Source organism: Diaphorina citri, unplaced genomic scaffold (genome assembly GCF_000475195.1).
Source record: "Diaphorina citri unplaced genomic scaffold, Diaci psyllid genome assembly version 1.1 scaffold125, whole genome shotgun sequence".
NCBI lineage: Eukaryota > Metazoa > Arthropoda > Insecta > Hemiptera > Psyllidae > Diaphorina > Diaphorina citri.
In genome coordinates, this window is record NW_007377562.1 from 78,866 (window position 1) to 104,065 (window position 25,200).

The 25,200-nt window shown below is 35.6% G+C and overlaps 1 protein-coding gene across 1 annotated transcript in view; it reads left to right on the top strand.

The window, feature by feature from the left end:
- Window positions 1–23,939, top strand: part of LOC103524910 (neuromodulin) — a 49,585-nt gene extending 25,646 nt beyond the window's left edge. The window contains exons 4-5 of the mRNA XM_026820182.1: window positions 10,590–10,714; window positions 23,320–23,939. Coding sequence (XP_026675983.1) covers window positions 10,590–10,714; window positions 23,320–23,448 — 254 coding nt within the window. The 3' untranslated portion in view covers window positions 23,449–23,939. The remainder of the gene's footprint in view (window positions 1–10,589; window positions 10,715–23,319) is intronic.
- Window positions 23,940–25,200: the final 1,261 nt, after the last annotated feature.

Consider the following 25,200-nt stretch of genomic DNA (forward strand, 5'->3'; position numbering starts at 1 on the left):
GAAAACTACATACCTACTATGTAAAAATACCTATGTATTGCCATTTGATACATAAACAATGGAAAGTCCCAAAAATTCACAGTTCAGACAGTAAAAATTCCGAATCAAGACAATTAAAAAACCCAATTCAAGCAGAACGAAAAGCAGAAATTCAAAATGCCAATGTCCCAAAATTTCAAGTCATTCTTGCAAACCCACATCCACTCTAACGAGTGGAGATTACCCTAAAAGGGTCCAAACTCACCCCAACTGCCCCAAAAGTCTATTAATTGAACCATGAATAATTTTGCCAAAAGTGAGGAAAGGATTTCACATGGTGGGGAAGAAGGAAGAATGAGGAGAGGGGGAAGAGGTGGAAATCCGGAACTGAAAATTTTAACAGTGTACCGGTATAAATTTGACAAGGGGGAAGGTGGGGGTTATTTAGAGTCAAACCCTAGCAATTGGAACGTAACAATTCTGGTCATAAATTACTGTGACGTCAGCAGAGAATCTGTACTTTATTTACTGACATGGGGATTATATTGGAATTTGAGGTGACAATGTTGGAAATACCCGTATTTATAACTTGGTGACATGTGTTGTTTTGTATCAAACGGTTCCTAACGGAAACACGTTTATCACTAAGAACACCAAACTATGTATCATTAATTGAGTAGAATTATGTACTCGTATGTTCCTCCCTCAACCTTCATACATAGATATGTACCATTTTTTTTATTATTTTTTTTTACTTTTTATTATCCGTTTTACTTAATTACCTACCTACCTACGAACTTTTTTCTGTTGAATACGAAGATCCATTTTACTTAAGTACTAGTCATTGAACAACTTTTGTCCCGTGAATATCCATTTTCAAATAATTTTGACACTTTCCTTTTGTTCATGAAAATAGTTTCTGAAGTGATAGATGGAATAAACACTAGACAATACCTTCCTAATACAGAAAAAAAAACCTTGCTATCTCTTTCTATCACTTTTAGTTTTTATATATTTCACTTCTTCTCCACCAACTCCATTTATAAACTATAGAATATAGCGTATTATAAATAGGTACCTATTACAGTTTCTGCTTTTGTTCGAAACTTTACCTTTACTTGTCTGCTTACAAATATAGTTAGTTGGAAATTTAACTGGATGTAAAGAGAACAAGATAAAAGAAAAAAAGTTGGACATTTTTTCTAAACAAGAAAAAAAAAGTACAAAACAAGTACAAAGTAATTTTTTTGTAGTAAGGGAAAGAGTGAGAGAAAAAACAAGAAGAGTGTGATGGAAGAGAGAAGTGGAGAGAACGAGGAATGAATAAGTACAAGATAATTATTATTTTAATACTTTTGCATGTTTTATAATACCTACCTAAGATTCTTTCTTACCTATTCTTTCTTTTTTTATTAATATTTTTTATATTTTACTACTCACTAATCTCACTATTATTATTACCTATTATTTAAATCTATTTATAAATCATATCCATCAATTTTCTTCGAGTGGAATATTTCAATATTAGAATGAAAAAAAATTGTCACAAACTCTTCACAATACCAGTCAATCGGCGAGTAGGCACTGGGTATCTACTGTGTGTGGACTGTGTGGATATCTAGCAACCTTTTCCTCCGCTTTCGTCGGTGGAGTTTTTTGCTTGAACAAACAATGGAACCTTTTTTTCCCTTTTCACCAAGCTCACGCTGACGCCCCATGGCTCAGGAAATGGCAGGGAAAAGTTCTGTGTGATAAATGTTGACCTTTTCCCTTTTCACCAAGCTCACGCTGACGCCCCATGGCTCAGGAAATGGCAGGGAAAAGTTCTGTGTGATAAATGTTGACCTTTTTTTTCTCCTACGTCTGCAATAACTCCGGCAGAATTTATTGTGCTAGCAAAAGGAACTCTGGGGGAGTAATTTATTCTAATTAACTTCTCCTACGTCTGCAATAACTCCGGCAGAATTTATTGTGCTAGCAAAAGGAACTCTGGGGGAGTAATTTATTCTAATTAACGAGCTTTCAATTCCGAGCTTTTTTTTCAAAGTTTTGACTTTTAATTTAAGCGAAAGATAGTTTGTGCAAAGTTTCATCAGCTTTTCAGCACCCCGCTTCGTTCTTGTTTCTAATTCATCAACGTCTTCTCTTCAACTACACCAAGCTTGTGGATTTTACCATCACTGTTGATCACAATTATGCACTAAATGCATTAAGCTCATTGCAGTTGAGTGCAGTTCCCATATTTCTATTCAGCAATCATAAAGTGCACACTTCATCATAAAAAGCACCAGAAGCACGTTCCACTGAAAACCCCTTTCAATGGGAGTGGCGCTTTTATCACTGTTCCTATAACTTTTATCATAATAACTATAACTTTTACCACAATACCTAGAACTTTTCATCACAATACAAGTGATGGGTACAAAGCAAATGATGTGTATCAAATTTTCACCACTGGAGTGTGAAAAACTGTTTGAAAATGTAATATTTCCACCTATTTCCCGATTTTGAAAATTTGGACCGATTCCAATACCTTTGCATTGTATAGTACAGGTTAACTATACCTACTTACGAGTATTGTAATAGAAAGTGAAATTTTGAAAAAATAGAGTAGGTACTCCTTTAACCTAGAGATCTAGAAAAGAAAAAGATTGGTCAGTCATGGTCAGGACAAAGAGACGGTTTAAAACAATGTTAAACATGTCTTGCTTTAATCTATGTAGATACATAATTAAATTTAAGTATTTTTTTTTTAAATCTATGTCAGCAAAAAGCTAGCACAAAATAATATTACACAAAAAGTTGGAATCACCTACCAAGGACACTGAGAGCTCAAGGGCCGACATTGTAAACAACGACGTAGTGATGTGGTTGTAAAAGTTTTATCACAGCATTAGATTAGTTTAATTGCGTCTTTGTATGACAGATCTCATGCAGTGAGAAGTTTCGGTTTCATTCTCTGTAAATATTATTATTTCACTTCTCTCTTTAACCGCAAACTATTCTGTTCGGTCTTTGTAGCTCTTCTCGTAATTATAAAGCTATAGTAACTTGCACGATGTGAAATTAAATACAGTGTAAATGTAGGTAGGTAGTTCCTGGATTTTGCCTTCGAAAACAGCTCTTTATCTACATACATTCACTCAGCTGTTGTCTCAAAATTCTACTTATCACCGAGAATTTCCAGGTTAAATTCAACTTGGTGTAGGAGGCATCTCCACTATTTTTGGGTGTTGCACATTGCATATATAAATAGTTGTACGGCGTTCACACAAATTTTCCTTCTAACTTTTCAAATGACGCCAGGAGTATGGGTGTTGCACATTGCATATATAAATAGTTGTACGGCGTTCACACAAATTTTCCTTCTAACTTTTCAAATGACGCCAGGAGTATTTTATCAGCAGTTAAAAGATATCATTCCGTTCCTACACCTTGAATTTTTTTATGACTCAACTTCACCTCGAACCAACAACCTCCAGATCCGAAGTCCAAAGCGTTACCCACTACACCACTGTGGTTGATAAGAAAGGGAATATGCCAGTATGAGGCAAAGCAAATACCTAGAGTATTCCAGATGCTAGAATAAATACTGAGAAATTTAAACAAAGAACAATCATAACTTGAGAAGCCCTCAGGCACAACACAATATGCACTACCGGGCATTCTACCCGTCTGTGAAAGTTTCGGGTCGAATAATAATTACGAAGTTCTGACCTATTCTTCAACCCTTTTCCCTACAAAAGAGCAAAACCTGCTCTATACCTCCATCCTAACTAATTTTCCCTTCTTCTATTTCCCCTTCCTAACTCCTACTTTACCTCCTTCTCTCTTACTTTCCTCATCCCTGTCTATAGGACTCCCTGACTCCTCCATTTCCCTTCCTGACTCCTCTTTTTCCCTCCCTCTCTCCCTTTTTCCCTCCCTCTTTATCAATTTCTACTTTCTGTCTGTACTAGGGCGAAACGTGCACTGTTCCTTCCTCGTAACTACTCTCCCCTCCATCCCCCTTCTTTCCTTTCCTAATTTCCTCTCCTTTTTTCTAATTTCCTCTCTCCCGCCTTTCTTTCCTATCTCTCTCTCTCTCTCTCTCTCTCTCTCTCTCTCTCTCTCTCTCTTTCCGAGGAGTTTTCTAAAAACAATATGGAGGACCAGGGATCGAGGAGGGTTTAGCGAAGTAGTTTCGGGTTTTTTTATGCTCTGTTTATCTAAAGTTTTAAAACTCGCATCCTCCGGCTATTTTGTTTTATATTTTCGCTCATAAAATTTACCAAGGAATGGAATTTCATATCTCGGGCACATCAAAACTCGTTATGAAGTCTGAAAGATGAATAGATGAGGTTTTCTTCTTGTAGACTTTTAATATACTGGGTGGTAGGTATGGTCTGCTAATAATTATGCTCTTTAGGAATTCCTCCAATAATTTCCCTCTTAGGATTTCTTCCAATAATTCCGATGCACTATTTCTTCTGAATGTCGAGGCAGCCCTGAATATTTCAACAACCCCTGTATCAATGAACAGTAGTCTTGTACTGATGGAGTCATTTTATTCATCCTGGTAATGTGGGGATCGGTTTTATTGCTATGATATACGAGCATGACTATAAGACTATAATAGGGACTAGTGTTATTGCTTCATACAGCATTGCAGTGGAAAATGATGTACCTAACTACCTACGTTTAGTGGAAAGTAATGTATCTACGCTATGTCCTATTATTTTAGAACAAGGATTTCCAATTTCAATTACTGATGTAGGGCTGCGCAAGAGTCGGCCTTACTTCAAGGGCCCCTAACTTTTTTAGATCTAGTGAAAATTTACTATGGACATTTTTTCACATGAAAAACAAAATGAAGTTACTGCTGTAGTAGATAGTAACACGTTTCAGAGGTACGAGTTATAGGGGTAGATAGCTACTGAAATAGCAGTACGAGTAAACTTTAAGATAAAAGTTCATGAGACTAGCGCAACATTTTTCTTACATTCCACATACCTATTCGTAGGTTATGTACACTATATGTAGGAACCTTATATATGTATAGAAATATGAACAAAGTACCTAGGAGTATGTATAGGAGTAGAGGAATATGAACAGTACATTAGGTGGGTATGTACGAAAAATGTACATACAAAGTTTCATACATTAGGGTTATAATATTGTGACTTCATATCTAGGTACTATTTTCATACTATTTTTTCTACGTTACCTTATTGCCCACCCAAAGTTTACTAAGTAGGAAGTCGTGTAAAATAGGTATGTAGGTAGGTAGTGTAGATGGATAGTAGGTACTGTTCCATAAAGGTATGCTATTTTGATTGTTGTGATTTCCAGTCCCATTCCCATGCTTTCCATCCCAACAGAAATTGGTGCAAATATTTGTTCTTTTGTTATACATATCATTATCACTTTATTTTTACACACTTTTAGTGCTTTCTATTTTATCCAGATTATCCAGCTTCCGACTAAGGCAATCCCGTTGAATTTTGCTCTACGTAAAACTAGGTAACTTTCTATTAAGTTCTGAAAGTTCGCCCTGGACTCCTGGAGGAGAACTTTGTGCTGATTTCTTAGCGTAAATAAAAGTCAGCAATTGTGATCTCATAAATAATTCATCGCCCTTTCAAAATTCTAGGGGGAAAAAATTCCACTAAAGTTACATACATTCGACAAAAAATGGAGTGAAGGAGTAGCTACTTTTATCACATATTTATGTAAATCACAGTCTGCGAGAGTGTTTTTTTCCTATGCAGTCGCTGGCTGGTTTGGGCTAATTTAATGCCGTAAGAGTTACCTAGAAGTGTTCGTACAGAGGTGGGGGATATCTACATTACTTAAAGGTGTGTACACTACACATTATGATACCTCCTCGTATCTAGTTTTCCAGAAGGGAAAGACAAAAGGTATGGGGAATGAAGGACAGAAAAGAGAGAGAGAGAGAGAAAGGAGAGGGGAAGAAAGAGAGACTAGGTTTGAAGGGAGAAGTTGAAGAAGGAAAGGAGTGTTGTATAAAAATGTTAGAATTTAGTGATTTAGAATGTGCAATAAAACAGAGGCGAAAATACACTTCTTTTTTACATTAAGAATTTTTAATAAAATTTAAATATAGCTAGGTGGATTTTTACATACCCTACAAATGTAATGTACAAACATAGGTACCTATCTTCTATGAAGTAGGTATGTATACGAGTAGGATGTAAATTAGTGGATGTGTCAGAAGTCCAGAGCTACATTTTTTATAGGTAAAGTAGGTAGTCGGTATGTACTCGTACCTACATGAAAGAGAAGCAAGTTTAGAGAGATCAGAGGGTTTTAGGTACAGTGTACCTAGGTGTTTGAAAATTTATAGGTTCATAATGAATTTTATCTATCTTGTGTGTGCGTTTTTTTCCGGGACGTGCATGTTTTTTTTCCTTGTGTGTGTTGATTATACTTACTTAATAATGAAAAATGTTAATTAATTATACGTATACCTACTTACCTAAAAAAAAAAATCTCCGATTATTATTTTATTGAATAAAGACTTCTTTGTTAATAAATTGAAAGGGAGTAGAAAGATATGAAAGGGAGATCTCAAAGCAAAACCAATGGGGTAAATAAGGATACATAATTAATAATTAGGTACTCGTAATAAGTTCCTGTATTTCATACGGGAATAAATTTTGCCAATTTCCCAGGAACTTGTTTTTCTTTTCATCGACTTGAGAGTTGAAAAATTCCTTTGACTTTTGACATCAATCTTACCTTTGCACTTTGCTCAAAGAACGAGAAGAGGGAAAGAGAAAGAGAGATAGAAAAGGGAGAGAGACAGCATTAATCATTCAACATGGCTGCTGATAGCACATCTCTGTCTTTTTCTATCCAATTCCATCTCATATCCTCAACTGCATTACCTCTCTGTCTTTACTCAATGCGGGTGTTTTTTTTTTACGAACTTGTAGGTAGGTACCTACTATGGAAAAGTTCGTAGCATTTGTCAATTGAAGTTTGTTGAATCCGTACAAAAAAGGCGATTCCTTTTCCTTTGAAATCAAGAGTCATTTCGTTGTCTGAAGTATGTCTGAAAGATACAGGATTCACCAATAGGAGGGACCTGTAGAATTCAAAGGTAAAGTAAGTTTTAACTTTTATACAGCTAAACTGCATTTATCAAGAAATAAGAGTACCTAGCCAGATAAACATTTGTCATTTGAAGTTTGTTGAATCCGTACAAAAAAAGGCGATTCCTTTTCCTTTGAAATCAAGAGTCATTTCGTTGTAAAATACGTCTGAAAGATAGATTCACCAATAGGAGGGACCTGTATAATTCAAAGGTAAAATGAGTTTTAACTTTTATACAGCTAAACTGCATTTATCACGAAATAAGAGTACCTACCCAGATAAACGCCTAAAAAGGGAACCTTTCTTAAGTAGGTTTTAATTTCATTTTACTGTCTTTAGTTTTATTATTATAAGGTACCTAAGTTGTTTAAATTGAGATTTTGAAGACAAAGATCTTTAAGTCTCGATTTTCTGAAATCGTATACCTAACAGAACATTACAGAAAAGGGAATATTTGCGCAGACCCTGTATTGCTACTTTATTGCAAAGAGAATGTGGAAGTCCAGTGCTGAAAAGTCATTATTCCTCTCTGTACGATGACACACCAAATTAAAATATGTTTTCATTAAGAAATACCAGCACTGACATGGGTCATTTAATCTTTTACTGCATTTTGGGTTAACGTAAATTTAATAGCGGTGACAGTTTGTCTTGAAACTTTCAACTAAACAGGAAAGTCCAGTGCTGAAAAGTCATTATCCCTCTCTGTACGATGACACACCAAATTAAAATATGTTTCCATTAAGAAATACCAGCACGGGCATGGGTCATTTAATCTTTTACTGCATTTTGGGTTAACGTAAATTTAATAGCGGTGACAGTTTGTCTTGAAACTTTCAACTAAACAGGCTTGGAGTGTTTCTCAATAAAAGCTCTTGCTTAATGCTCGAAAAGTTCCTTTAGTCGAGTTATAGCCTACTACTACTACTGTGGTCAAATTCAAAGTTTTTTTTTTTACCTATTTAGATGAATCGCCAGTTGCATTTTTGGTAACCCTCCCAAATTTTTTGACAAATTTCGTTACTCATTTTGATTTGTTTTATTCCCTCCTTGACTGAACTAGAAATTAATATTTGAAGAAAAAAAACTCAGCTCTCTTCCCTCATGTAGTGTAGAATTTAATTATTTGCCTCCCGCTTTCTTTGAATAAATAAAAGAAAAGTTTTTCTCTAAACAAAATAAAATTACATTGTTCATAATAATGCATAGTCAGAGCACCTGGGATTACAAACTTTTTTATCTGTACAACACCAGCAGCAACCAAGGCACTTCTAATATAAAAATATCGGGTATGCACGATTGACACCTTGACTTTTTTTATTCTTTTTTTTTTTTTTATGTCTGCCACTAGATCTACATCCTTGTTAATTGTAGATAACAAGATATAAAGCTTCTTCATTTTAAAATTCGTAATTACTCCCGTGGAGCTCCCTAAAAAATCGAAAATCGCATTTCTTACCTACATAAGGTACCGGCTATTCTTCTTCTTTAACGCTACATACCTAATTTTCTATCCTTTCGAAAAAGAAAGAAACTCTACTGTGGAGCTGGATCAAAGTAATTTTGAATGGAAGAGAGCTTATTCCAGAATTAGAGGGTTTCTTAGCATTTCTTTTGTGCCAGGGGGACCATCATCCCCTGCCTAAATTCTGTAAACAGGGGCGAAAATGCTGGAAATAAACGATGTAATTTCAGAATTTGAGAATTAAAAGGCATGAAAAGTACGCAGCTAATACAACAAAGATTACTTTAGGGGAGTGAAGGAGAGGGTTTTGCCCTTTTGGGAGAATGAAGGAGAGAAAAGAAAGAGTGGTAGTGGTGCTGTCTGCAAAAAAAAACTTTTTTACGGTAGGGTAAGGTTGGTTACCCATTTACTTTTTTTTACATTTTTAGGTACAGAGAATTTTTTACTATCTTAAAATGAGAAGGTTTTTGGTGTTTGTGAGGGGGTTTTTTTTTTTTTTTTTTTTTTTTTTTCAAAAGGAGCTCTGAGGGAAGCTTAAAATATTTACCGGTACCACATGGTACCCGGGTCGTAAATTTGTTATGAACTTCGTGTTTATTTTTCTACAGGGTGTCCCAGAAAAAATCATCCAAGGAAGAATGTATCGGATGAATCGTCTGGGTAATATGGACACCCTGTAACTATCATGGGCTAGCTTTCGAGGGGCTAAGAGAGAGAGAGAGAGGGATAGACAGGGTGAGAGGAAGATAAGAGAAAGAGGGAGAAAGAGAGACAGGGTTGGAAAGAGAGAGAGGGAAATGAGAGAAAGAGGGAGATACAGAGACAGAAAGAGAAAAGAGAGAGGGAGGGATAGACAGGGTGAGAGGAAGATGAGAGAAAGAGGGAGAGGGAGAGAGAGACAGGGTTGGAAGAGAGAGAGGGAAATGAGAGAAAGGGGGAGATACAGAGACAGAAAGAGAAAAGAGAGAGGGAGGCACAGAAAGAGAGAGAGAGTACTTTATTTTGACGTTGATATACCTACGTCTCCATTTGGCCTTTGAAGTTCAAGAACACAAAATGTCTGCAGAGAAGGAGAAGGAAGCCATATTGAATAAATGTATCACAATACATGTGCCTTTGAATAAAATAAATATCAACCTATAGGTACTTCTCAAGTCTAGGCAGGCAATATATTTTTACTTTCTATTACATTTTTCTGTAGCTATAGGTAGATGCCTAGCTACTTTTTACTTTCCTTATTCTTATTGTTTTATGTTTGAAGTTGTTATTATTTCCTCTTCACTTCTTTTTAACCAATTCATCCTTCCTATACCATCAGATTTCTTTGTATTTTCTCACAGTTCTCATCTAAATTCTCAGTATTTCTAGTCTCTATCCATCCTTCTTCTTTTCCTATTCTATATTCTCGTTTCATTCCTTGATCACACATAATCTCTTCCTTGACATCCCCCTTTGAACTTTATGTAAGCTTCTATTTATTTTCGTTATCTTCAGCATTTCATATTTTCTCACAGTTCTCATCTAAAATACTTAGTAGGTATTTCTAGTCTCTATCCATCCTTCTTCTTTTCCTATTCTATTTTCTCGTGTCATTCCTTGATCACACATACTCTCTTCCTTGACATCCACCTTTGAACTTTATGTAAGCTTCTATTTATTTTCGTTATCTTCAGCATTACTGGAGATAACGAAAAAGGAACTCTATTTTCGTCTTCACATCACTTTATTTTTACACACTTTTAGTGCTTTCTATTTTATCCAGATTATCCAGCTTCCGACTAAGGCAATCCCGTTGAATTTTGCTCTTCGTCTTCATCTTCATCTTTTTTACTTTTTTTACCAGATAAAAGACGGATTTTCGGATTTTGATTAGTTCTTACAGCGCAGCGCTCAAATTTACAAAAAAGAAAAAAAAACTGTACTCCAGTGTTATTATTGTGCTCAAGATCTCAAATAATTTTGAGAAAACCCTTAAAAAAAACAGATTTTTCGGGCTCTACCGCACTAATTCCTATGTTAATTTACACAAAACCTTGATTTGTTACAGAACTGTGTCACGCTGCAACCAAAATCCAGGCCACATTCCGAGGACATGCAGTGAGAAAACAGACGGAAGCCAACAAGAAAGAAGAAGATGAGCTCAGTAAAGAACTAGAAAAACTAGACCCCAAAGTAAGTGCAGAAGGAATATTGATACCTATGTATTAGGAGGAGAAAGGAATGAGAATCCTGCCACTTTAAATAAAGAAAGAAAATAAAATAAAAGGAATCTCATCTGAATAAAGAAGGTTCATATGTTGTACCTATTCTAGATGACCTTCTCCTCTGTATCAATTGCCTATAGTTTGTGTCCTTACTGGGGTTCAAACAGTACCTTCATTGTTTGAAGGTATTGGAATTCATTTGTTTAAACTTAAAACTTAATGGTCTTCTCCTCTCAATGGCCTTTTCCTCTGAATCAATTACCTACTTTATATCACTATCACTACTGGGGTTCGAACAGTACCTTGTGTTTGTGGTCATGAATCTAATGCCTTAGCAAATGCAGTAGGTATTGGTAGAAATTAGCTCCTCTCTTTCTTTCCAATTTTCTTCCTTTTATATAAAGTACCTATGTACTTATCTATATATATCTATCTAGATTTAGGTACATATCTACTTTTATTTTCTCTACCTGTTCTGGTGTTTGTAGTACAGGTTGTGTTTATAGGGTCAAATCTTTGTGGCATTTTGGGAACGAGGCCCTTTTTTGGAATTTTCCTTTTTTGTGTAGTGCCAGCTTTGCTGAAAAATAAGGGTACCCTATCAATTAAAATTGTAAATACTAATATATCTATCGAATAAGAAAACGTACTTATTTCTCATTTTTGAAAATAATATCTACCTAATAATAAAGAAAAATATTTCATCAGTCCTGAAACCGATTTGGAAGAATTTGAAAAGGCAGGAAAGTCATTTGGAATATTGTTGTCACATATTTCCTCAGGAGTACATATTAGGACACTAAAGTCATTAATAAACATTAAAGAAAAAGAATATTAGAATAACGATTACCATAACTTGTGCTAGGCATATTGCAGACACATCTTGTGTTTCCAGGCGTTTATACAAAATATCTTCCTAAGAAAACATAGAAGAGTCGAACTGCAGTACTGCACCTCTTTTACCTAATTATTATGGTAAAATGTTATTACAAACGTAGGTAGGTATTTCATAATTTTTCTCTGAGTTATGATTGTGGTTAGGGCTTTTATCTGCTGGTATTTATTAGCTAATTAATATACTTCCTACCTACTGAAAACCCTGTTTATCAACTTATCTACTGTACATTTTCGTACCTGCCGACAGTCAGCTTTTAGATTTCCTGCTCCTTAGTAAGTAGCAATTTTATTTTATAGACTCAGGACCAAGTAGGTATAATATACTTTGATTTATTATTCAAGTAATTTGTACCTACATTATGTACCCAGGTACAAACTTAATGAGCAATACCGTTTAAACTCTGCTAGTTGTAGGTAGGACTAGAACTATTGTTTGTTCATGAGCTTGTTACGTTCTTTTTCCTTATGGTTACCTACTTGTCCTACTATGTAGGTATTAGGTATCACTGATTCGTTAGCTTTCTCTTGATTACCTATATTTGAACTCGAAATGGTTTTGCTAAGAATACCAATTTAAAGTGATAGGGTAAGTGTACCATTTATTCACCCACCTAAAAAACGTACCATTTATTGGCCCACCTGTCCACATTTATTTTTCTAATTTTTGTTCATAAAAGATCTTGCTTAATGCTCGAAAAGTTCCTTTAGTCCAGTTATAGGCTACTATTACTACTGTGGTCAAATTCAAAGATTTTTTTTTTTACCTACATATTTAGATGAATCGCCAGTTGTATTTTTGGTAACCCTCCCAAATTTTTTGACAAATTTCGTTACTCATCTTGATTTGTTGTATTCCCTCCTTGGCTGAACTAGAAATTAATATGAAGAAAAAAACTCAGCTCTCCTCCCTCATGTAGTGTAGAATTTAATTATTTGCCTCCCGCTTTCTTTGAATAAATAAAAAAAAGTTTTTCTCTAAACAAAATAAAATTACAATAAAAGCTCTTGCTTACTGCTCGAAAAGTTCCTTTAGTCGAGTTATATATAGCCTACTACTACTACTGTGGTCAAATTCAAAGATTTTTTTACCTATTTAGATGAATCGCCAGTTGCATTTTTGGTAACCCTCCCAAATTTTTTTGACAAATTTCGTTACTCATCTTGATTTGTTTTATTCCCTCCTTGGCTGAACTAGAAATTAATATGAAGAAAAAAAACTCAGCTCTCTTCCCTCATGTAGTGTAGAATTTAATTATTTGCCTCCCGCTTTCTTTGAATAAATAAAAGAAAAGTTTTTCTCTAAACAAAATAAAATTACATTGTTCATAATAATGCATAGTCAGAGCACCTGGGATTACAAACTTTTTTATCTGTACAACACCAGCAGCAACCAAGGCACTTCTAATATAAAAATATCGGGTATGCACGATTGACACCTTGACTTTTTTTATTCTTTTTTTATGTCTGCACTAAATCTACACCCTTGTTAATGTAGATAACAAGATATAAGCTTCTTCATTTTAAAATTCGTAATTACTCGTGGGAGCTCCCTAAAAATCCGAAAATCCATATCTTACCTACATAGGTACCTATTCTTTTCTTCTGACCTATTCTTCAACCCTTTTCCCTACAAAAGAGCAAAACCTGCTCTATACCTCCATCCTAACTAATTTTCCCTTCTTCTATTTCCCCTTCCTAACTCCTACTTTACCTCCTTCTCTCTTACTTTCCTCATCCCTGTCTATAGGACTCCCTGACTCCTCCATTTCCCTTCCTGACTCCTTTTTTTCCCTCCCTCTCTCCCACTTTCCCTCCCTCTTTCTCAATTTCTACTTTCTGTCTGTACTAGGGCGAAACGTGCACTGTTCCTTCCTCGTAACTACTCTCCCCTCCATCCCCCTTCTTTCCTTTCCTAATTTCCTCTCCTTTTTTCTAATTTCCTCTCTCCCGCCCTTCTCTCTCTCTCTCCCCTTCTTTCCGAGGAGTTTTCTAAAAGCAATATGGAGGACCGGGCTTGAGGAGGGTTTAGCGAAGTAGTTTCGGGTTTTTTTATGCTCTGTTTATCTAAAGTTTTAAAACTCGCATCCTCCGGCTATTTTGTTTTTTTCTTCTTCTTGTTCTTCTTCTTCTTCTTCCCCTTCTTTTTTTTCTTCTTTCTTCCGCATTTATTTGCTCCATCGTAGGTAGACAGGAAACGCAAATTGTATGTACGTTTTCCGTTCTTTTTCTTTTTCTCGGAAAAAAATCTCATGTTCGAAATCTACAGGATGATATCACAGGAAAAATTTGTACTAAAAAAAAGAATATTTATTCCATCATGTAGGTATACAATTTATGTATTTTTCATAACAATCTGTCACTGAATTGTGGGATAAAAATAACTTTTCTTTCCTATCTCTCTCTCTCTCTCTCTCTCTCTCTCTCTCTCTCTCTCTCCTTCTTTCCGAGGAGTTTTCTAAAAACAATATGGAGGACCAGGGATCGAGGAGGGTTTAGCGAAGTAGTTTCGGGTTTTTTTATGCTCTGTTTATCTAAAGTTTTAAAACTCGCATCCTCCGGCTATTTTGTTTTATATTTTCGCTCATAAAATTTACCAAGGAATGGAATTTCATATCTCGGGCACATCAAAACTCGTTATGAAGTCTGAAAGATGAATAGATGAGGTTTTCTTCTTGTAGACTTTTAATATACTGGGTGGTAGGTATTCTGCCAATAATTCTGTTCTTTAGGAATTCCTCCAATAATTTCCCTCTTAGGATTTCTTCCAATAATTCTGCTCTTATTTAGCAGTACCTAGATAGTTTTTTTTTTCGCAAATCCACAGCAAAAAATACGAGCATTTAGCACATTTCACCTTTGACTTTATGGTTAAAACATGAATAATAATGGGGAAAAAAATATCTTTGATTCCTGCATGTTTGCACTATTTCTTCTGAATGTCGAGGCAGCCCTGAATATTTTAACAACCCCTGTATCAATGAACAGTAGTCTTGTACTGATGGAGTCATTCTATTCATCTTGGTAATGTGGGGATTTGTTTTATTGCTATGATATATGAGTATGACTATAATTCTATAAAAGGGCACTAGTTTTATTGCTTCATACAGCATTGCAGTGGAAAATGATGTACCTACTACATACCTACGTCCGCGTCCTTGCACCTTAATGCTAGTGCGACCTAATGTATTTCAGTAGAGACTTTAGGTGGCTAAAGTTTTTTTTTTAGATAAATAGATAAATCTTTTTTGACCCAATAGACATGAAAATTTACTATGGACATTTTTTCACATGAAAAACAAAATGAAGTTACTGCTGTAGTAGATAGTACATAACACGTTTCAGAGGTACTAGTTATAGGTACCTACCTACTGAAATAGCAGTACGAGTAAACTTTAAGATAAAAGTTCATGAGACTAGCGCAACATTTTTCTTACATTCCACATACCTGTTCGTAGGGTATGTACACTATACGAGTATGTAGGAACCTTATATAATGTATAGAAATATGAACAAAATACATACCTAGGAGTATGTATAGGAGTAGAGGAATATGAACAGTACATTAGGTGGGTATGTACGAAAAATGTACATACAAAGTTTCATACATCATAGCTACTGAAATAGCAGCACGAGTAAACTTTAAGATAAAAGTTCAAGAGACTAGCGCAACATTTTTCTTACATTCCACATACCTATTCGTAGGTTATGTACACTATATGTAGGAACCTTATATATGTATAGAAATATGAACAAAGTACCTAGGAGTATGTATAGGAGTAGAGGAATATGAACAGTACATTAGGTGGGTATGTACGAAAAATGTACATACAAAGTTTCATACATTGTAGGAACCTTATATATGTATAGAAATATGAACAAAGTACCTAGGAGTATGTACAATGTACATGTATGAGTAGAGGAATATGAACAGTACATTAGGTGGGTATGTACGAAAAATGTACATACAAAGTTTCATACATTAGGGTTATAATATTGTGACTTCATATCTAGGTACTATTTTCATACTATTTTTTCTACGTTACCTTATTGCCCACCCAAAGGTTAGGAAGTAGGAAGTCGTGTAAAATAGGTACCTATGTAGGTAGTGTAGGTAGATAGTAGGTACTGTTCCATAAAGGTATGCTATTTTGATTGTTGTGATTTCCAGTCCCATTCCCATGCTTTCCATCCCAACAGAAATTGGTGCAAATCTTTGTTCTTTTGTTATACATATCATTATCACTTTATTTTTACACACTTTTAGTGCTTTCTATTTTATCCAGATTATCCAGCTTCCGACTAAGGCAATCCCGTTGAATTTTGCTCTACGTAAAACTAGGTAACTTTCTATTAAGTTCTGAAAGTTCGCCCTGTACTCCTGGAGGAGAACTTTGTGCTGATTTCTGATTTCTTAGCGCAAATAAAAGTATAGTAGGTACTGTTCCATGAAGGTATGGTATTTTGATTGTTGTGATTTCCAGTCCCATTCCCATGCTTTCCATCCCAACAGAAATTGGTGCAAATCTTTGTTCTTTTGTTATACATATCATTATCACTTTATTTTTACACACTGTTAGTGCTTTCTATTTTATCCAGATTATCCAGCTTCCGACTAAGGCGATCCCGTTGAATTTTGCTTTACGTAAAACTAGATAACTTTCTATTAAGTTCTGAAAGTTCGCCCTGTACTCCTGGAGGAGAACTTTGTGCTGATTTCTGATTTCTTAGCGCAAATAAAAGTCAGCAATTGTGATCTCATAAATAATTCATCGCCCTTTCAAAATTCTAGGGGGAAAAAATTCCACTAAAGTTACATACATTCGACAAAAAATGGAGTGAAGGAGTAGCTACTTTTATACTTTTATTACATATTTATGTAAATCACAGTCTGCGAGAGTGTTTTTTCCCTAAGCAGTCGCTGGCTGGTTTGAGCTAATTTAATTCCGTAAGAGTTACCTAGAAGTGTTCGTACAGAGGTGGAGGATATCTACATTACATAAAGGTGTGTACACTGTACATTATGATACCTCCTCGTATCTGGTTTTCCAGAAGGGAAAGACGAAAGGTATTGCAGTCGCTGGCTGGTTTGAGCTAATTTAATGCCGTAAGAGTTACCTAGAAGTGTTCGTACAGAGTTGGGGGATATCTACATTACATAAAGGTGTGTACACTGTACATTATGATACCTCCTCGTATCTGGTTTTCCAGAAGGGAAAGACGAAAGGTATGGGGAACGAAGGACAGAAAAGAGAGAGAGAGAAAGGAGAGGGGAAGAAAGAGAGACTAGGTTTGAAGGGAGAAGTTGAAGAAGGAAAGGAGTGTTGTATAAAAATGTCACATATTTATGTAAATCACAGTCTGCGAGAGTGTTTTTTTCCTATGCAGTCGCTGGCTGGTTTGGGCTAATTTAATGCCGTAAGAGTTACCTAGAAGTGTTCGTACAGAGGTGGGGGATATCTACATTACTTAAAGGTGTGTACACTACACATTATGATACCTCCTCGTATCTAGTTTTCCAGAAGGGAAAGACAAAAGGTATGGGGAATGAAGGACAGAAAAGAGAGAGAGAGAGAGAAAGGAGAGGGGAAGAAAGAGAGACTAGGTTTGAAGGGAGAAGTTGAAGAAGGAAAGGAGTGTTGTATAAAAATGTTAGAATTTAGTGATTTAGAATGTGCAATAAAACAGAGGCGAAAATACACTTCTTTTTTACATTAAGAATTTTTAATAAAATTTAAATATAGCTAGGTGGATTTTTACATACCCTACAAATGTAATGTACAAACATAGGTATCTTCTATGAAGTAGGTATAGTATGTAAATTAGTGGATGTGTCAGAAGTCCAGAGCTACATTTTTTATAGGTAAAGTAGGTAGTCGGTATGTACTCGTACCTACATGAAACCTATCTTCTATGAAGTAGGTATGTATACGAGTAGGATGTAAATTAGTGGATGTGTCAGAAGTCCAGAGCTACATTTTTTATAGGTAAAGTAGGTAGTCGGTATGTACTCGTACCTACATGAAAAAAAAAATAAAATAAAAGGAATCTCATCTGAATAAAGAAGGTTCATATGTTGTACCTATTCTAGATGACCTTCTCCTCTGAATCAATTGCCTATAGTTTGTGTCCTTACTGGGGTTCAAACAGTACCTTCATTGTTTGAAGGTATTGGAATTCATTTGTTTAAACTTTAAACTTAATGGTCTTCTCCTCTCAATGGCCTTTTCCTCTGAATCAATTACCTACTTTATATCACTATCACTTCTGGGGTTCGAACAGTACCTTGTGTTTGTGGTCATGAATCTAATGCCTTAGCAAATGCAGTAGGTATTGGTAGAAATTAGAATTGTTGCTGGGGTTCGAACAGTACCTTGTGTTTGTGGTCATGAATCTAATGCCTTAGCAAATGCAGTAGGTATTGGTAGAAATTAGAATTGTTGTAATAACTATGGGAAGTAATTTAGTTAGTACAAATTATGCTAAAAAAAAAACAGAAGGAATATTAGCCAAAAGACCAGCTGTTTCATCGCTGAAAAAGAAGGAGAAGTAATGATAACTGAAGAATAAGCATGACTGCACCACAAGAGAAATAATTTAAATTCTAAATTTAGCATTTTTATTTATTATTATTTTTTTTTTCTTAATCTGGCTTTGTTTTATTGTGAAGCTGCATGCACAGAATAAGCAATGTCGGTACTTACTACTTATAAAGCTCTTAACTTGTATTTATTTATTTGTGGAGATGAAGAAAAACTTATAAAATGAGTTCTGAAAATCCGAGCTTTTCTTCTTCTTCTTCTTCTCCTCCTTCTTCTTCCTCTTCTTCTTCTTCCCCTTCTTTTCCCCCATCTTTTCTTCTCCTTTTCTGACTCGTCTTCTTCTCCTCTTCCTCGTCCTTCTTTTCTTCTTCTCCTTCTCCGTCTTCATCTTGACAGTAAAATTTTCTATCCAAGTTTTGAAAGGAAAAAAAAAAATATTTTCCCTGTCCTCCTTGGGGACTTCAGTACAGCTAGTGGTCCGCACAGGGGGAGGTGCCTTAAAATTGTGGTGACCCACTTTTTAAAAATAGAAGATAATTTTCCTTTCTCCCGCGTAATTCCGCAATTGCGGCCTCCTCCCTCCACCTACCTCTAGATTAGTCCTTGCTACACGAGAGAAAACCTATAAACAAACCCAACTTTTTTTCTTTTCTGGCTCGTCTTCTTCTCCTCTTCCTCGTCCTTCTTCTTTTCTTCTTCTCCTTCTTTTCCTCCATTTTTTCTTCTCCTTCATCGTCTTCGTCTTGACAGTAAAAATTACTATCCAAGTTTTGAAAGGAAAAAAATATTTTTCCTGTCCTCCTTAGGGACTTCAGGACAGCTAGTGGTCCGCACAGGGGGAGGTGCCTTAAAATTGTGGTGACCCACTTTTTAAAAATAGAAGATAATTTTCCTTTCTCCCGCGGGGTGTTCGCAAAAAGTTTTAGGGTTAAACGAGTTAAGGTAAAAGCTGTGAAGGCAGGGGCATTTTTATAGGTCAGATGTTACGTGCAACCAACGGAACGAAAAGTTGGCTACTCCGTTTTAGACCGTATTTCAAATGCTCGATTGTTGAACTTTTTACATTCATTATATTTTATTTAAGAAAAAGTTGTAACAATAAATGAATTCCTACCTCACTATTTATTTATTAATGTACAATATAAATAAAAATACTTCGGCTTTGTGGAAAGTTTGTGCAAAGCAGGGGCATTTTTATAGGTCAGCTGTTACGTGCAACCACTGGAACGAAAAGATGGCTACAGTCTGTTTTAGACCGTATTTCAAATGCTCGATTGTTGAACTTTTTACATTCATTATATTTATTTAAGAAAAAAATGTAACAATAAATGAATTCCTACCTCACTATTTATTTATTAATGTACAATATAAATAAAAATACTTCGGCTTTGTGGAAAGCTTGTGCGGGAAACAAAAACTCTGTAAAGTGGAAGAAAAACATCTAAAAGAAAACTTAAGAATGGATATCCATCAGGAAAGATATTGCCCAGAACAGAAAGAGGATGGAGAAGTTTTCACATCAGGAAACTAAAGTATTTCCACTTTAATAATTATTTTTTTTTTCTCCTCTCTTTCTTTCCAATTTTCTTCCTTTTGTATAAAGTACCTATGTACTTATCTATGTATATCTATCTAGATTTAGGTACATATCTACTTTTATTTTCTCTACCTGTTCTGGTGTTTGTAGTACAGGTTGTGTTTATAGGGTCAACGAGGTCACACTCTAATGCTTGTTAATTCACAAGGCAATACAGGGCAAATTTTGTTAGAAAGGGGGGGATAGGACCCAGCAACTTTTTGAACCCTGTAACCATAGTTCAGTCTCCGCCTCTAAACATCTAACACGGGAAACCTTACAATGTTTTTCGTACATTTACTCATTAAGCTGAGAGTCTTAGTAACTCTGTGTGTGTGTGTGTGTGTGTGTGTGTGTGTGTGTGTGTATGTGTGTGTGTGTTTTTTTTATGACCATACAAAAATAAACACTAATCCGGTATTTGGTAAGGTGCGGGGAGGAGAGAGGGGGGGCCTTGGAGTGAAGGGACTTTTCAGTCTCATTCTGGCGTTATAAGCAGGGTACATCCTAGTCTATAATCCTATCTTATGAGCTTCCACTACTTCTGCACGAGGCACTAGTCAAAGGGTCAGGAAATTAGGTACTGAAAGTGTCTAAATGAATTTTTTACTAAGAATTTTCAATTAGGTATATGAAAAACAATACCAACCCTAATATTTTTAAAGTTTAATTTTATGCCAGCCTAGCTAGCTTGAAGGGTAGCGCGCCTATCAAGCGGTCGGTCGCGGGTTCGATTACCGCCCGGTGCGGACTTTATTCTGAACAGACAACGGCTTCGCGGAACTATTGGCTTTCTCCTATCCTGTCCTTCTCTCTTCGATTTCGGGACGTTGAGACCTCAGTGCCTAGTTACAGTTTCTCGTTTTAAAATAAAATAATAATAAATAATTATTATTTAAAGTTCAAGGTTCAAAACTTACCTTTCTCTCCTAGGCTTGAACAAGTATTGAACTTTGTTTTATTTTCATAATATTTACTTGATTAAAATTCCATCCAATTATTCGCCATAATTCCCTCTTCCTCTCGTCCCTGTGTGTTCTCTTAAGATGATAAAATCTTTGTAAAGAGAAAATCTTATTTCCTCTTACGTCTTTCTCCCTCCATTCTCGATTCTCTCCCCCCCTCTCTCTCGCTCTTTCTCCTCTTTCTCTTTATATCACAATATCTTTCTTTTCTATCTCTCCTTCCTCTTTCTTTTCTCATTTTACTTATTTTTTGCTCTTTAACATTCATTTCTTGCTCTCCCCTTATCTCCTTCCTCTCATCGCGCTTTTCATTTCCATGATAAATGACGTCACTTATTTCATTATTTACATAAAAAAAACTGGTAGATAGATATCTTTCTTTTCTATCTCTCCTTCCTCTTTCTTTTCTCATTTTACTCATTTTTTGCTCTTTAACATTCATTTCCTCCTCTCCCCTTATCTCCTTCCTCTCATCGCGCTTTTCATTTCCATGATAAATGACGTCACTCATTTCATTATTTACATAAAAAAAAACTGGTACCTAGATACCTTGGTAGAGCTTCAAATCCCTACAAAAGAACTTTACAGGAAGGTTGTAGAAATGTAGGAGCTATTCATTTTACGTTCCATTATACTTGACAAGACGTGTGGAAAGTGTAAACGCGTCAGTACGTCATATCCACCAGACTTTAAACTCAATGTGTGTACCGGTGTGTGTTGACAGGAAATCAATAAATCACTCCAACTATGTAAACTGGTAGATACCTTGGTTAAAAGCTTATCAGGTCGTATTACCTTGGGTAGACAATGTTTCGTGTTTATCTTCTGGTCACGCTGGTAGATACCTTGGTTAAAAGCTTATCAGGTCGTATTACCTTGGGTAGACAATGTTTCGTGTTTATCTTCTGGTCACGCACAAAGGCGTTCTGTGGTGATTTCAAGAAAAGTAATGTCACTGGAAAAAATAAAAAGTAACCTTTGAACTTTGGGAATGATGGATTCAATACAGATAATTTCCGCTCTGTTTTTCTCCCTTAAGTGCAAAATTCAAGGTTTTGTCCTTGCAATTTCTAATCGATAGGTAATAATTAAATTCAATTCTTGTTATATCTACTACCAAAATACCATGTGTAGGTATCACATTAGGAGTACATATTAGGACATTAAAGTTATTATTAAACATTAAAGAAAAAGAATATTAGAATAACGATTACCATAACTTGTGCTAGGCATATTGCAGACACATCTTGTGTTTCCAGGCGTTTATACAAAATATCTTCCTAAGAAAACATACCTAGAAGAGTCGAACTGCAGTACTGCACCTCTTTTACCTAATTATTATGGTAAAATGTTATTACAAACGTAGGTAGGTATTTCATAGTTTTTCTCTAAGTTATGATTGTGGTTAGGGCTTTTATCTGCTGGTATTTATTAGCTAATTATCTACTTTGAATTATTATTCAAGTAATTTGTACATTATGTACCCAGGTACAAACTTAATGAGCAATACCGTTTAAACTCTGCTAGTTGTAGGTAGGACTAGAACTATTGTTTGTTCATGAGCTTGTTACGTTCTTTATCCTTATGGTTACCTACTTGTCCTACTATGTAGGTATTAGGTATCACTGATTCGTTAGCATTCTTTCCAATCTTTCTCTTGATTACCTATATTTGAATTCGAAATGGTTTTGCTATGAATAGGGTAAGTGTACCATTTATTCGCCCACCTAAAAAACGTACCATTTATTGGCCCACCTGCCCACATTTATTTTTCTAATTTTTACTTTCCTTGTCCTATAGGAAGGAAAGTAATGTAATCGGGTCAAATTTTCGATGGTCAGTTTTTAGTGCCAAAACACGTTTTGTACAAAATATCTTCCTAAGAAAACATAGAAGAGTCGAACTGCAGTACTGCACCTCTTTTACCTAATTACCTATTATGGTAAAATGTTATTACAAACGTAGGTAGGTAGGTATTTCATAATTTTTCTCTGAGTTATGATTGTGGTTAGGGCTTTTATCTGCTGGTATTTATTAGCTAATTATCTACTTTGATTTATTATTCAAGTAATTTGTACCTACATTATACATTATACACCCAGGTAGCCAGGTACAAACTTAATGAGCAATACCGTTTAAACTCTGCTAGTTGTAGGTAGGACTAGAACTATTGTTTGTTCATGAGCTTGTTACGTTCTTTTTCCTTATGGTTACCTACTTGTATCACTGATTCGTTAGCATTCTTTCCAATCTTTCTCTTGATTACCTTTTTTGAACTCGAAATGGTTTTGCTAAGAATACCAATTTAAAGTGATAATAACATTATATTAACGTTTCTCCTTTTTTGTTCTCCTTCGCAGGATGAGCTCGCGGACATTGACCTGTCGGACCCCGACCTTCACAAGGCTGCCACCAAGATCCAAGCATCAAATTTAAAGTGATAATAACATTATATTAACGTTTCTCCCTTTTTGTTCTCCTTCGCAGGATGAGCTCGCGGACATTGACCTGTCGGACCCCGACCTTCACAAGGCTGCCACCAAGATCCAAGCATCACATTTTAATCACGTTTCTCCCGTTTTGTTCTCCTTCGCAGGATGAGCTCGCGGACATTGACCTGTCGGACCCCGACCTTCACAAGGCTGCCACCAAGATCCAAGCATCATTCCGCGGACACAAAGTCCGCAAAGAAGTGGAGCCTAATGAGACCTCCGATAAGGACTAAGCCCCCTGGCCCGGCTGTCTGGTGCTGCTAGAAAGCATTGCCCAATCTAGAGGGAAGGAAATTCCAGGGAGGGAGGAGAAGGCATTTTGGAAACGAGAACTCTTTGTGGCATTTTGGGAACGAGGCCCTTTTTTTGGAATTTTCCTTTTTTGTGTAGTGCCAGCTTTGCTGAAAAATAAGGGTACCCTATCAATTAAAATTGTAAATACTAATATATCTATCGAATAAGAAAACGTACTTATTTCTCATTTTTGAAAATAATATCTACCTAATAATAAAGAAAAATATTTCATCAGTCCTGAAACCGATTTGGAAGAATTTGAAAAGGCAGGAAAGTCATTTGGAATATTGTTGTCACATATTTCCTTAGGACCTTGCAGTTTGCCTCCTTGTCTTCCCAAGTGTCAACAAGTTAAATGTAAAGGTCGCAAACCATAAATTAATTTAACCCTTGTAACAAACCATAGTTTAATTTAATCCTAGTATGCCCAAGCTTATCAAGAAATAACGTGCATTTCCAAAAGGGAGTTGAACACTTGAACAGTACCCAACCATCAACCCATATACACGAGACAAATGATAGATTTTTCAATCATTTGACCTGATAAAAAGGATATACCTAAATCATTAAAATGTGATCATCACACCACAATCGATATGTTACACGTAGTGTCAGAAGAATCAACACAGTGCTGCACATAGTTCAGCTGACCGCAAAAAGATATAAACACCGTAATTCCGCAGTTTCTCATTTTTGAAAATAATATCTACCTAATAATAATGAAAAATATTTCATCAGTCCTGAAACCGATTTGGAAGAATTTGAAAAGGCAGGAAAGTCATTTGGAATATTGTTGTCACATATTTCCTTAGGACCTTGCAGTTTGCCTCCTTGTCTTCCCAAGTGTCAACAAGTTAAATGTAAAGGTCGCAAACCATAAATTAATTTAACCCTAGTAACAAACCATAGTTTAATTTAATCCTAGTATGCCCATGCTTATCAACAAATAACGTGCATTTCCAAAAGGGAGTTGAACAGTACCCAACCATCGACCCATATACATTATACACGGGACAAAAGATAGATTTTTCAATCATTTGACCTGATAAAGAGGATATAAATCATTAAAATGTGATCATCACACCACAATTGATATGTTACACGTAGTGTCAGAAGAATCAACACAGTGCTGCACATAGTTCAGCTGACCGCAAAACGATATAAACACCGAAATTCCGCAATTGCGGCCTCCTCCCTCCACCTACCTCTAGATTAGTCCTTGCTACACGAGAGAAAACCTATAAACAAACCCAACTTTTTAAAACTCATTACCAAATTTCTTTCATTCCTTTATATACCAAAAACATTAAATTGTTTGTAGATACTTCTTTGTATTTCATAAGCAAGAAGATGGGACTAGCTTTAACATTTCTTACTTTACCTCGAGTATAATATATCACGATTCATTATCTTTATATTGAATGACAATTATTTGTATTTTATTAAATGTATACTGTTATCGTATATCGGGGTCGTTCACTGGGGATCCGTTTCCTGAAGGCTGGGCTCCTCATGGGACTTGGAACAGGCAGTTTTTTTCTTCCAAAAAAAGGAAAATGACATAGAAGTACCTAATTTAACTAAAAAAAAGTAGGTATTATTCTTGTTTCTAATGTTTGAAAAAATTGTTACAAGGAGAGGGGGTTTCGACTATATCTTGCAGGGTTTCAGCAGCCATTATATTTACCCTG